At 34.6% G+C, this 13,174-nt stretch overlaps 1 protein-coding gene across 5 annotated transcripts in view; it reads right to left on the reverse strand.

Moving 5' to 3' along the window:
• Positions 1–13,174, reverse strand: part of PHKB (phosphorylase kinase regulatory subunit beta) — a 242,117-nt gene that overhangs the window by 154,875 nt on the left and 74,068 nt on the right. For all 5 annotated transcript variants that reach the window (XM_020985103.2, XM_020985102.2, XM_078150090.1 and 2 more), the window contains one exon: positions 12,864–12,944. In XM_020985103.2, the coding sequence (XP_020840762.1) occupies positions 12,864–12,944 (81 nt within the window). The remainder of the gene's footprint in view (positions 1–12,863; positions 12,945–13,174) is intronic.

Raw genomic sequence — 13,174 nt, forward strand, 5'->3', positions numbered from 1 at the left:
TTGGGTAACTTTCCATTTTCTTCATCATCAGAATTTTTCTCTGTGTCTTCAGAACTTCATTCTTGAAAATTTTTTAATCTCTCCTAGGCTGACTTACTCTTTAGCGTATTAGTATATTATTTAGTATGTTAGCTGAGTCTTTCTACTCTTAGATATCTGTTCTTTTCAAAGCCAAGACATACTTCAGACTATTCTAATCCTTCTTTACCTGAAATTTTAAGGTACAATAATCACATTTCCCCCAAGGAACTCATCATTTCCACTCTAGCAACCAGTTCTTCCTTTAAAATGAGAATCAGATCTAGAATAGAATTTCTCCTTATTTAGTCCCACATTTTATGAAGGGTGAAATGATCATTGAGGAAAGGAAAGAAATTATTAATTGCTTTGCTTTGAGAAACAGATGTCCAGAAAATTGAAGTCTCCTATATCTCCTCCATCATACTTCTGTACCAGAAATCTGTTTCTTTAATTTCTCTTCAATATTTTTTCTTTCTTTCCAGGTAGTGTATAGTATACTCCAATGACATTATGACTTGTGTTTCTGGCTCTATTTACCTTTTCCTACATGCTTTCTCTGTGATTTGCCTTCATGCCATTCAACTCCTGGATTTCCTCACAAAATATTTTTTCTTTTTTTTCTTTTTTTTGTTTAGTTTGGCTAGGCAATGGGGTTAAGTGACTTGCCCAGGGTCACACAGCTTGTAAGTATTATGTGTCTGAGGCCGGATTTGAACTCAGGTCCTCCTGACTCCAGGGTCAGTGCTCTATCCACTGTGCCACCTAGCTGTCCAAAAATATTTCTTCTTAATATACAATGCTCCACCTCCCCTTTTAATCCATACAGTTGCTCACAAATGAAAGGCTTATTCTGATCATAGATTCCACTCCCTCAAGTCTTGGTGATGCTATGATGTCAAATTTGCCTTCTTGTATTGAGATCTCTTATTCACCTTGTTACTTACCCATACTTTATTCTTTCCAGTAAGGGCATTTAAAATCAAGGGTTTTCTTGCTGGCTCTCTGCTGTCCCTTCTAATTCTTGAATTATATAATTTTATGAAAAATCAGCATGAAAAAATTGAAATAATGAAAATTAGAAAGATTTGGGGGCACAATGCCTTCTAGCTTCCATCTAATCTCTTTTTTCAATACCAAACTCTTTATAGGCATTATATTGCTATACCTCCTCCCTTCAGTTCCTATCCATTCATTTCTTTCCCTAACCATTATACAGAAACTATTCTCTCAAAAGCTACTAATCTTCCCTTTACCAAATTCGATAGTCTCTTCTCAGCCTTTTTGAGGTTCCTGTAGCATTTGAAACAAATGACTATGCCCTTCCTGTAAGAGAAGTTCTCTCTTCTCTTGCCTTTCATGATAATGAACCTATCTGCCTTATCTCTTACTTTATACCATCCTATAAATTACTGCAAGATCATACTATATAATAGATTCATAGGATCTTAAGAGTTTAAAGCCCCTAAACAAAAATCCCCTCTGCAGTTACAATAGACAGGGGATTATCTGTTCTTTACCAGGAGATGATGTCACCCCCACCCCCTTGCAATGAGCTCTAGTGGCTCCTTCTTACTTCCAGGAGCAAATATAAATTTTTTTTCATTTGTTGGCTTTTAAAACTCTTTACAACTGGGGCCCATCTTATTGTTTCCTCATTCTGACATTCTATTCCTCTTTACACACTCCACAATCTGGTCATAGAGCCTACTTGTTCCTAGCACATGACTCTTCATCTCTTGTTTCTGACACTTTTTACACACTGTTCCCCATGCCTGGAATGCCCTTCTTCTCAATCTCCAACTTTTGGAATCCTTGACTTATTTTAATATTCTGTTCAAGTGCCACCTTATATAGGAGGTCTTTCCTGGTCTCTTTCCATGCTCCATCTGCTAGTATCTTCCCCTCTAAGGTTATCTTACATCTTTTCAATCTTGTATACTCTGATTTATATTGTCTCCTCCATTAGAATATAAGCTCCCTGAGGGCAGGGTCTGCTTTTGTCCCACCAACTCCCTCTTTACAAATTCCCTGTACTTAGCACAGTGCTTGACACATAGTAAGTGTTTAATAAATGCTAGTGATTAATTCTATGGATGGCATCACTATCCTCCTAGTCAATCAGGTTCAAAACCTTAGAGTGATCTCTGACTCTTTCCCTTCCCTCATCACTCCTACCTTTAAATGGCTGCCAAATCCAACTGGACTTCCAAAACTAGTAATCCAATCCTGCTTCTACATGTCTTATATTTCATTCCCTCCAGTCATACTGTCACTACCCTAGTTCACACATCTGCATTTTTTGAATGCAGATATCTGACCACACCACTTCCCTGTTCAGTGCCCTTAATGGATCTCTAAAGAATAAAACACAAACTCATTAGCCTAGCATTTAAAGCTCTCCAGAAACTGGCTACTGAAACTACCATTCTAGGCTTATTTCATATTACTCCTATTTATATATAGTATGTTCTAATCAGATACAACTATTAGTTATTATATTTCAAGACTGAGAAATCTTCCATCTCTAGGGCTTTAAGGGGACCATTCTTCTGACCTGGAATTCACTTCTTTTCCAACTGCACTATTAAAACCATTAAAATTTCTGCCTTTCTTCAGGGCTCAGTTCAGGTGCTGTCTCCTGCATAAAGATCTCCTGAATACCTACAAATGAAAATATATCCTCCTCATACTTTCTAGGACCATTTTGCCTGGATTTCTCCTCTGCTGATGCCATATCTTGTATTATAATTACCTATGTAGATGCCATTTCTCCCCTAGATTTTCAAAACTAAATTTTTTTTAATCTTTGTATTTTTAGGACCTTGCACACAGTACATATTTATTAAGTATTGATTATGTGTGCCATTATAGGTAACAGTTAAAGGGAGGTAACATGATGTAGGGGATAAGGCAGTTGACCTGGAGTCTGGAAAACCTGGGTTCTGCCTCAGATACTTATGTCACTCATGGCAAGTCACTTATCCTCTTTGGGTTTCTAGTTTCTCCATTCATAAAAACAAGAAAGTTGAACTAGAAGGTCCTTTTTAGTTCTAAATCTATCCTTTTGTTGTTGCTCAATCCTTTCAGTCTTGTCCAACTCTTCATGACCCCATTTGGGGTTTTCTTGGCAAAGATACTGGAATGGCTTGCTGTTCCTTCTCCAGCTAATTTTACAGATGAGAAAACTGAGCGAAACAGGGTTATGTGACTTGCCCAGGGTCTCACAGCTAGTAAGGGCAGATTTGAACTCAGGCCTTCCTAACTTCAGGTCTGGTACTCTATCCACCGTGCTACCTAGCTTCCCTAAATCTTTCCTAGATGTATGAAATGCCAACATTTTGTTTAAATTCTGAGATATGTCTATGTCGTAATACTCCTGCCACCAACACAGATCACAGACCATACACACCTTCTCATTTCTGTGATTCTTATTCATGTCTTCCATTCATCTGTCATGGAAGATCTATCCTATGTGCTAGAGGTTGTCTTCTAGGTTTCATTTCATTTTTTAACAATTCTAGTGTAACAGTGAAGCCCATGAATCATCTGTTTGACTGTCCTACCTCCTTTTCGAATCATATGTTGCCTTGATGATATCTTTTAAACTACTTCTTGAACTAAGATGAGGATTTTTTTTTAAATCAGAGACATTTTCAAAGCTATCTTGTATTCTACTTTCCTTGGAAAGTCTTCAAAGAATTTCTCCTTAGATGATATAATTCTGTCATTAACCATCACACAGTTGACAGGGATAATAAATGTCTAACTCTAAGGAACTTTAACCAAAAGTGGTCTCCAGGAAAAAAAGAAAAGTATGTAAACCTATTAAAATTGTACTGAAATAACCTATAAACTTTGACAAATCTAACACATTCCAAACATCTGCAAAAGAATCTGTTTTTCAAACGTCAGTAGACTACAGAAAATATCAAAACTATATATATGTTCACCAAAGGCTTTTTGAAATTTTTAAGCAAGCCAGGTCAATCTGTCACACCATAGTCAACATAGCAACACTAAAATATGTCCTTTTAAGACTTCCAAACAGTCAAGAAGAATGTGAGGTATCAGAACTTGCCCAAAAAGAAAAACAAACCAAAACTATCTGAAGAGTATGCTATTAGTAGAAGAGACATCAAAAAGCTAAATTTAGTGTTTCTATCTTATCTGCAATCAGTATTGAGCTCACATGACACTTGAGAGGCTGAAGCCAATATAGGGCCATGTTCTGATTGCTTTGATACTGCTGAGTAAAGGCTGAGGATTTAAAAATAGGTGACTTGGGCTACTGGTAAACAATCTTTTCTGTCACATTAGGAACTATAAATAGCTGCTTAAGCTTAAGCATAGGTTAATTAGAGAAAAGGAAAATATGTTATTAATCTACCTATCTAAATTCATATTACTTTTAGAGCTTGCTACTCTGTTTTCCATATACATGTTAGTTTGGCAATAATTCTGAAAACATTTTTATAATTCATAAGCTACCTATGCCACATATTTTAGAATGCCACAACAAAAGGCTTTATAGCTAGTAAGGCCAACATATTTTAATTCCCTAGTATTCTCATCTTGACAACTACCAATAAATTCTATTTTACAAAGAAGGCATTTTGCTGTCCTACTAGGATATTTTTTTATATATATACAAGAGGCAATTCTCAAGTAAATGCTGCATTTCTTACATGTAGTTGGACTCCTAACTGATTTTATTCATCAACACTTTTAAGATTTAGTGGCAGAAAATGCTAACATAACTCCTATATCATAGAGCCACAGAGTTAAATTAAGCAATGAAGAGTTGAAGGTACTTTAACACCCAAGCTGTCACTGAAACTTTGCAGCAGTATTTCACAATGAAATAACCACTAACATCTCAACCTAGAGTAAATCCCTGTAATAGGCACATCTACTGAAAAAATGTTCAACTTGCATCCAGTTGAAGGTTATCTCACTACAAATAAAGAAAATATTCCCCAAGCATATAGCTGATTAATGTACTAGATTCTTAGGTTTATCAAATGTAAAAATAGTATTTAAGAAGTGATGTCATTATAGTTGTAATTATTGATATTATGGTCTCTTTTCCTCCATTTGTTTTTAAAAGAGGTGAATTTACATTACTCAGGTATTACCTTCACTGAACTAGAGAGTTTTCAGAAATTTTTACTTTAGTTTTGCTGTTATGGTGTGACCACTGTGGCTTGCTGAATCTCTTAGAATTCTATCTTTCCTGTGTAAGTTTAAAATGCTTTTATATACTTCAGAGGTGAAACTGTCACTGAGCACTACGGATGTGTCCCAAGCCCTGAAAAAGAGCTCCCCTCCTACGGTCCTGCAGCCTTCTGAGGTCATCTTTCCACTGGGACAGCTAGATATACCACCTGACCTGGAGATCTCTGCCATACATAATGCCCAAGATCATCACAGAATCAAGGCAGTGGATGCTGCCCTCACCCTCAAACTGAAATCTAGCCTTCCCTTCCCACTGACTACTCTGGAACCATCCTTTATATGTTAAACAAATTCTTCTCACACTAGATGTCTTCTCACATTTCCTCCATTGGATTGTGGAAATGTAACATTCTCTTGAAGTTACTTTATCACTTATATTCCTTTCCAAGACAGGCTACTGCTCCTCTCTCACCTCCTGACACAAAGAGCAAGGAACAAGAGTCGGCATACTCAGCCTCCACTCACATTTCAGACACTCCTTCTGATATCATCATAGCAACCACCTCTTTTCTCCTTTAAAATTCACTCCATCCTAGCCAAATTCTTGTAGTTGTCATCTATGGACCTATGAATAACTCCTGCTTCCTCCCCACCAATAAGTCTAGTACCTAAGTCTTTTTCTCCAATACAATCACTGTTACCTTTGAACACTTCAGTTTCACAGTTCCTCAACCTCTTTAATTCTTCTAGCTGTGATCTACCTCAACCCTACAGAGGAATGCCATTATTAAATAAATGTATTCAGGTGTAAAAATTCTTAATTATGGTATTTGAGGAAGTGGATCTCCATTAAGAACACTGAAATGTAAACATCATCCTATTCAGATTTTGAAGAATATGATTGGCTATAAAAGTCCTTTAACAAGAAAAAGAAATTCACTATAAAACTCTGAAAGTTGCCAAATAATGAATGCTGAATGAAATTTACAATATTTTGGGTTTTGAAATGTAGATATTGTATACTGAACCCAGTTCAGCTTTTAGTGTCTAATAACAAACATCTGCCCACATTCAAAGGCATTACTTCGACACTTTGCAGTCCAGTGCCCCATTGCCTTCCCTCACACACACACACACACACACACACACACACACACACACACACACACACACTCACTCCCTCTCTCTCTCCCAAATCTTTCAAATAAAGATCACAGAAAAGGAAGCAAATTCTAAGATTGTGTATATACTTACCTGATTCACAAAAGCAGAATGGAATCAATATTCTTAAAAATCATAGAATACAAAGAATAAAAATAAACTCAAGAAATTAGATATTTTATTCAAGTGATTCTTTAGTTTTAAGTTTTTAAGGCTAATATCATCACAGCAACATCAGAGGCTATTCATAGTTCTTCTAAGGTTTATACATTTGCATGTTATATATAGTGCCACCTGGGTTAATTATGCATATAAGTTCCCAAGTTCCATAAAAATAATTAAAATATTATGTTAGTAACAGGACCTAACTAAATTTTTCAAGGCTAATTGTGCAGCAATCCTAATCGAAGAGGATCTGCCGTTGAACATTCCATGATGTCTCTCAGTATCTTATTTCCATGTTTATCACATCTAGCTTAAATCATTTAAATTACATTTTAATTTAAGTTCTTTCCCTGTAGTGCCAGTAATTTTATAAATTATTTCCCTCCCTGCACAATATTTTGAGTACCTTTGTTACTTTAAACACTAACCCAATTTTTTCATGTCACAAGATGTGGAAAGAAAAATTAGAGACAACAAAAAGAAATAGGATACTCTAACATGGTATATTGTATCCAAATGTTTATGTTCCTTTGAAATGTGTAACAATTGTGCGTTTAAGGGCAATCTTCAAAACGTATGATTATTTAGCTAGTGTTTTATTTTAATACTTAAAAGCTGTAACTGAGTAGGAAAACTTAAATAACAATGCCTACAAGAAATCTAAGTATATAGACAACATTGCCCTAGTCAAAAGTAGCACCAACAACCAAACAATGTCTTATATATAATCTTCAGAAAAAAACAATTTAGAAGAACTAATTCTGAAGTGTTAGCTTTGGAAAAAAAAAGCCAAAATGAGTCAGATAATACTAGATGTTATCTATATTTCTGATTCATGATCATCAGTTATTAGATTAATATTTGAAAATCTTCAATACTAAGCATGCTATTAGACATTATGGGTTTATTCCATTTTGTGCTGATAAAAAAAAATAAGAGGAAATTTTATGATTCTTACATCTTCTTTCTTGCTATAATCTGTTTGACCAGCCAATTATTCTACAGATGTCTTCAGAGACAGCTAACAGAAGTTGGTTAATTTATGTACATAAGCTCCCAAATGCCTTCAATTAGGATAACTGAAACATACAAAATATTATTCCATTTACCTAAATAACTCCTAAAATTGCCTACTTAAAGAAATGATTACTAAATAATAAACCATAACTAATAATTTTCAGAGATAACAATTAATTTTGGAAGATAAAAAGGAAATTTTCTCACTTTACATGTTTCTCCTTTGGGAAAGATCAAGAATAATAATAGCATTTATATAGTGCTCTAAGGTTTGCAAAGTGCTTTATAAATGTAATCCTATTTTATACTCATTGGGAGGTCTGGGAGGTAGGCACTAATTATTATTCTCCTTTTAGAGATATAAAGAAACTGAGGCAGCCAGAGATTAAGTGACTTGCCTGTGGTCACACAGATAGTAAGTATCTGGGGCTGGATTTGAATTTAGGTCTTCTTGACTATAGATCCAGTACTCTACCCATTGAACCATCTAGAAGCCACTGAATCATTTCAATTTATACATTATTTATAAAATATTTATAAAGGTTATTAATTTTTATATTTGCTTTTGAGGCACAATGAAGAATATTTCAGATAATGAGACAGGGTTGTGGACTTCTCTTGATTCCTAGCATGTAGCAATGAGTAATGTGCCAACTCCTTTTAAACAATTCCTTCAAATAGGATTAGAATCTGTTCTGACTACGTGCTCTGGATAAAAAGGATTGTGCCACCAAGCTCTAATGTAGTAGGAAGCAGGATAACCTCTCAGCTGCACTAATACAATCAGATTGGCATCTCATTGTTATTTTTAGAAATGAACTTTGTAAAGGCTTCAAGTAACTTTTTTTCTGTTTATTCTGCCTTTAACACAGAATTCTGAAGAATCATCGTAAGTGACAAGAAGTTAACTTCAGGAGCAAGGTGAGATGATATAAACCCTTGAAACAAATCAAGGAAGTTGATTTATGGCACAATTAGTTAGCTGAGCTCCTGAAACCAACTATAAAGAAAAGAAGTAAAATTCAAGAAACATAGTTATTTGTGAGCAAGATCTGAAAATGTCAGAAATTTGAAATTCCTTTGTGTTCTTTTTTTAAGTGTAAATTAAGGAAAATGACACAAGAAAATTTACAAATGAAATGCTTCTGAAATAGCACCATCACAGAAACTCTCATTTATATAGTATTTTAAAGTTTGGAAAGTCCTTTATGTACAGTGTTTGAGTGAGGATCTGAACTCAGGTCTTCCTGACTCCAAGTCCAGCGCCCTATTACAATACACCACAAAGCTACATACTAGAGCAAGAAAAAAGAAAAAAAATACCAATACTGCATGGCCCTTTGGCTATTTATAACTTGAAAGTGAGCAAGTCCTGAACTTCAAACGATAATTCTCAAAACCTGGCATGAGCAATTAATTTTCCCTTTGAATATTCAATATTTGTCTATTTGATATTTGATAATTTTTCAGAAATGTGTAATTAAAATTTTTTTAACATTATGAACTGCAAAGGATTCCCCTTAGCCCTCCTAATTTTTCATCTAACACGACCTTAATGACATGCACAAAGAAAAAAACCTAAATAACTCCTAAAATTGCCCACTTTAAAAACAACTATTTTCAAATACACCAGTGCCTTGATAAGTAAAGATGAAAATCTACTGAAAAAAAAAAGAGAAAAAATTGCAACTGACATATTGAGTCACGGAGACTACAACTCTGAGCCTCATATCATCAAAAAGACATCATTAAAAAGGCTATTTCAAGTAGCATTTCGGTTACCAAATTCAGGGCATTCATACTAAAGGTTCTTCAAAAGCAGAAATATCTGGTTATTTCTGGCTAAAGAAGATTGTTTGTTTTTTGTTTGCTTTTACTATGGGCAGAGCTCACTCATGATGAATTGCCAAAAGACTACTTCTACTCAAATTCTATCCTTGTATGCCACTCTGGTCATCTAAAATCCTTCCTAATAATATTAACTCACATTTATATAGCACTTTAAGCTTTATAAAGCACTTTCCTGAACAGGCAAGAATTTCTAGTATTATTTTCCATCATTAATAATAGAAAAAAATTAAGTCTCAGAGTAATTTGCACACGGTCACACAACTAGCAAACACTAGAGCTAGCACTGAAAGTCAGTGTTTTTTCTACTATTCCATTATTTCTTCAAAAAAGTTAGATTTTCAGTGTGAAGGACACAGAAAAGACAAGAAAGACAAAAAAAACCTTTAATTTTTATTTTGGACACACTCATATACACCATCTTTTGTTTTCGGTAAAATGACAAGTCACTATAACTTTACATGGAACAAACAAAAAGTAAGGAGAGTAGTAGTTTGGTTCTTCTTTTAATGCCTGAAGTTTAAAAAAAACACTTTTTGGATATGGGAGGAGGAAAAATTAGCCTTGGAAAGCTTCACTTTTTGAAATGTTTTAGAAATGTTTCTTTAGCTTCTTTGTGTGGACACTGAGGTTATTACACAGAAAGCCAACAGTTTCTTTTTCATATGAAGAAAAAAAAACCACAATACACAAAATGAAAAATGAAACTGCATTATACACTAGTTTAAGAATATAAAGAGCCAACCAGAACTTTTTGGGGGTCAGTGGGGATAGGGAAAGAAAATGGTAGAAAACCCCTTTTCTGAATACTTCAATTTCCTTAACATTTAGATAATTCATTTGTGGGAATTACTATCCTTGCATTCTCAATACAATGAAGCAGTTCATTACCTTTCCCACTTTCCCCTGTAAATGACAGCTTCATTAATCAGTTAAAGAGCAGAATGTTTTCATTACACATGGTCTAAGTTTAATGCAACATATGAATTTCTTTCCAAATGAAAAGGAAACAAAATAAATAGACAAATTGCAGATGTGGGTTAAACCTGGTCTTTTTCACTTTCCAGTTTTTAACATGAATATATATTAGACACACTCACTAACTTGCTAGTCCATCTCCTAACCTGAGTGTGGGAGTGACCTTAATTCCAGAATGTGTCATTAGTGGAGCTTGAGCTCAGGCAAGTATTAAATGGGAAAAAAAACCCTTCAAATATGGGCAAAATTATCCCAAGCATATACCTAGTAAAGTTTAGAAATGCTTATCACCAGAAGGTAATGAATTCTCTGGTCACAGAAAACAATTAAACCAACTATTAAGGTCTAAGGGCAATTATCATCTGTATCAGTAGGAGTATCCTGGAGCCTTTGAAAAACTGCAGTAAAAAAAGGCATATTTATTTAACACATTTAATGACATACACAAAATATATGTGTAAGCCCCCAGTAGAGCACAGTTCTGGAAGGTTCATTGATGGATTACTGTCCAAGGACCACCAGATTCATCACTAAAAAGTTTTGCCACCAGGTGATGTTTTTTTAGCCAAAGCAACCCACAAGATGTGGTGGGTTTGCTTCTCCTTGAGAATAGGTACTAATGATGGAGGAGGGTAAGGTAAGGGAGAAGGGTGAGAATCTCAAAGTGTACCTGATTTTAGTCAGTCACCTAGTGGATAAGTATTTTCTGAATGCACAGTACATAATTTGGTTCTAGAGGGGACTGCAAAGAATGCAAGAAATGCAAGAAAACACCCATTTCAAATTATTTGAATCCTGTCTTCTAATAATCTAATATTCCAAGAGGAAAGATCAATGTTATGATTAGTCACATATTGGGTGCTTGGCACTTATATAAGAAAAATGGACATGATTACACAGGTTGAAGGTATTAATACAGGACTACAAATCTAATGTTCTTTCTACTATGCCATGATGCCTTAAACACAAGCTGACATAGGAACAGAAGATTTCAGGGTTTGAAATGATCAATTAACCCACTCCCCTCATTTTATGAATGAGGAAACTGAGATGTAAAAAGATTAAATCACTTGCCCAAGGTCACAACTTATAAAAGATGGAGCTGAGTTTTGAATCCTAGCTGTCTGACCCTGAATCCATTGTTTACCATATTGTTGGGAAAATGTTAATGAATCATGGAATATCATATTCTGGCTTCCTTTATAGTAATTTGAAGATAGCAAGACAGACAGATAGATAGACAGACAGAAAGATGCATATGTACATATACATACAAATTCCTTGAAGACAGAAACTTTGTCCTTTTTTATCTTTGCAACCTTAATACCTAATGCTTCCTGTACACATAAATACTTAATATATGTCACTGAAATGAATACAAACAAAGTATTCACTTGTTTGAAGAAAAGAATGCAAGAAAACACCCATTTTAAATTATTCTTCTCTCATGAGAGTTCTTCCTCGGGGCAGCAGGGTGTCACAGTGGATAAAGCACCGATCCTGAAGTCAGGAGGACCTGAGTTCAAATCCAACCTCAGACCAAACACTTGGCACTTACTAGCTGTGTGACCCTAGGCAAGTCACTTAGCCCCAATTGCCTTTAAAAAAAAAAGAGCTCTTCCTCTCATATTAAATCAGTATTGCATTGATGGTAAAAATTGAAAGAAGATTTAACAGATTGTAAACTACAGTTTCAGATATTTAAAAATTAGTGAACAGGAATTTTTTTTCTACTTCTCTTTTCTTCTTTTCTTTTATTTTCCTTTATTTTCTTTCCTTTCTTTTTTTCAGGACTGTTCCAGGCATAGATAGGTGTTTAATGCAAATATGTCGAGTATCAGAAAATAACTCCAGCGATCAATTAGTATTTACATAAGGTCAGCTCTAAGAGGGCCTTCATTCCATTAACCCAGGGCACTAACTGTGGATCTTTATAGGGGAAAAGGAGACATATGTCTTTGTGAATAGTTAAGTCTCTATGTGGTGTAATGAACATTTACACTTCACATCCAGATTATAAAAACCGAAAAGGAGCAACCTGGTATTTGTCTTTTGGAAAATAGCAAACACTCTGCTGTTATCCAAACGGCAAAAATGAGAACACAATATGATACCAATAAAAATTTTCTTTTAAGCTTAAAAACCCAAGCAATAAAAGCAATGAAGCATGAGGAAGGAGAAGAGAAGGAAAAAGCTGGTGATTATCATCCTTTTATCCTTGTTAAATTTTTGAGAAAGTTACACATTTTTATTTCAGACCATGTTGAATGCAGTCTTCGCAATAATAAAATCTTACAACCTTTTATGTATTCTACTTATTTTTGTTGTTAGGTGCTAAAAATGTAAAGACTTTCTTGATATATGCCTCCTGATGAATGAACATGTAAATAAAAGAAATAACTTAATTTGATGTTATACAAAATAAGTTAAACAAACAAAACAAGTGAGGCATATTTAAGAAATATGTTCTATTCCTGCAAAAATTTAGACAATATTACCTCATCAGTATTGTAGATAATCTGAAGTCCTGAGGAAATCATTTCCACAAGGTAAAGAAGGTACAGGGACACAGCGTTTATCTGAAACAAAATGACAAACATGAAAAAAGGTCAAGAGGAAACATCCAGGATAATATGTTATGAAAGCAAGTAAAAAGTTAAAATTTGAAGCCATTTTGTTATAATGGTGGCAAATAAAGGCCCCCTTCTTCCTAGAATATGATTAATCTGTTGGCTTAATTCACTGAAAAACACCGGCTTGGCTTTCTCGTATGACACTATAACAATAACAGAATTGTAGTGATGGGTGA

Source organism: Phascolarctos cinereus, unplaced genomic scaffold (genome assembly GCF_003287225.1).
Source record: "Phascolarctos cinereus isolate Bilbo 61053 unplaced genomic scaffold, phaCin_HiC Scaffold_2;HRSCAF=192, whole genome shotgun sequence".
Lineage (NCBI taxonomy): Eukaryota > Metazoa > Chordata > Mammalia > Diprotodontia > Phascolarctidae > Phascolarctos > Phascolarctos cinereus.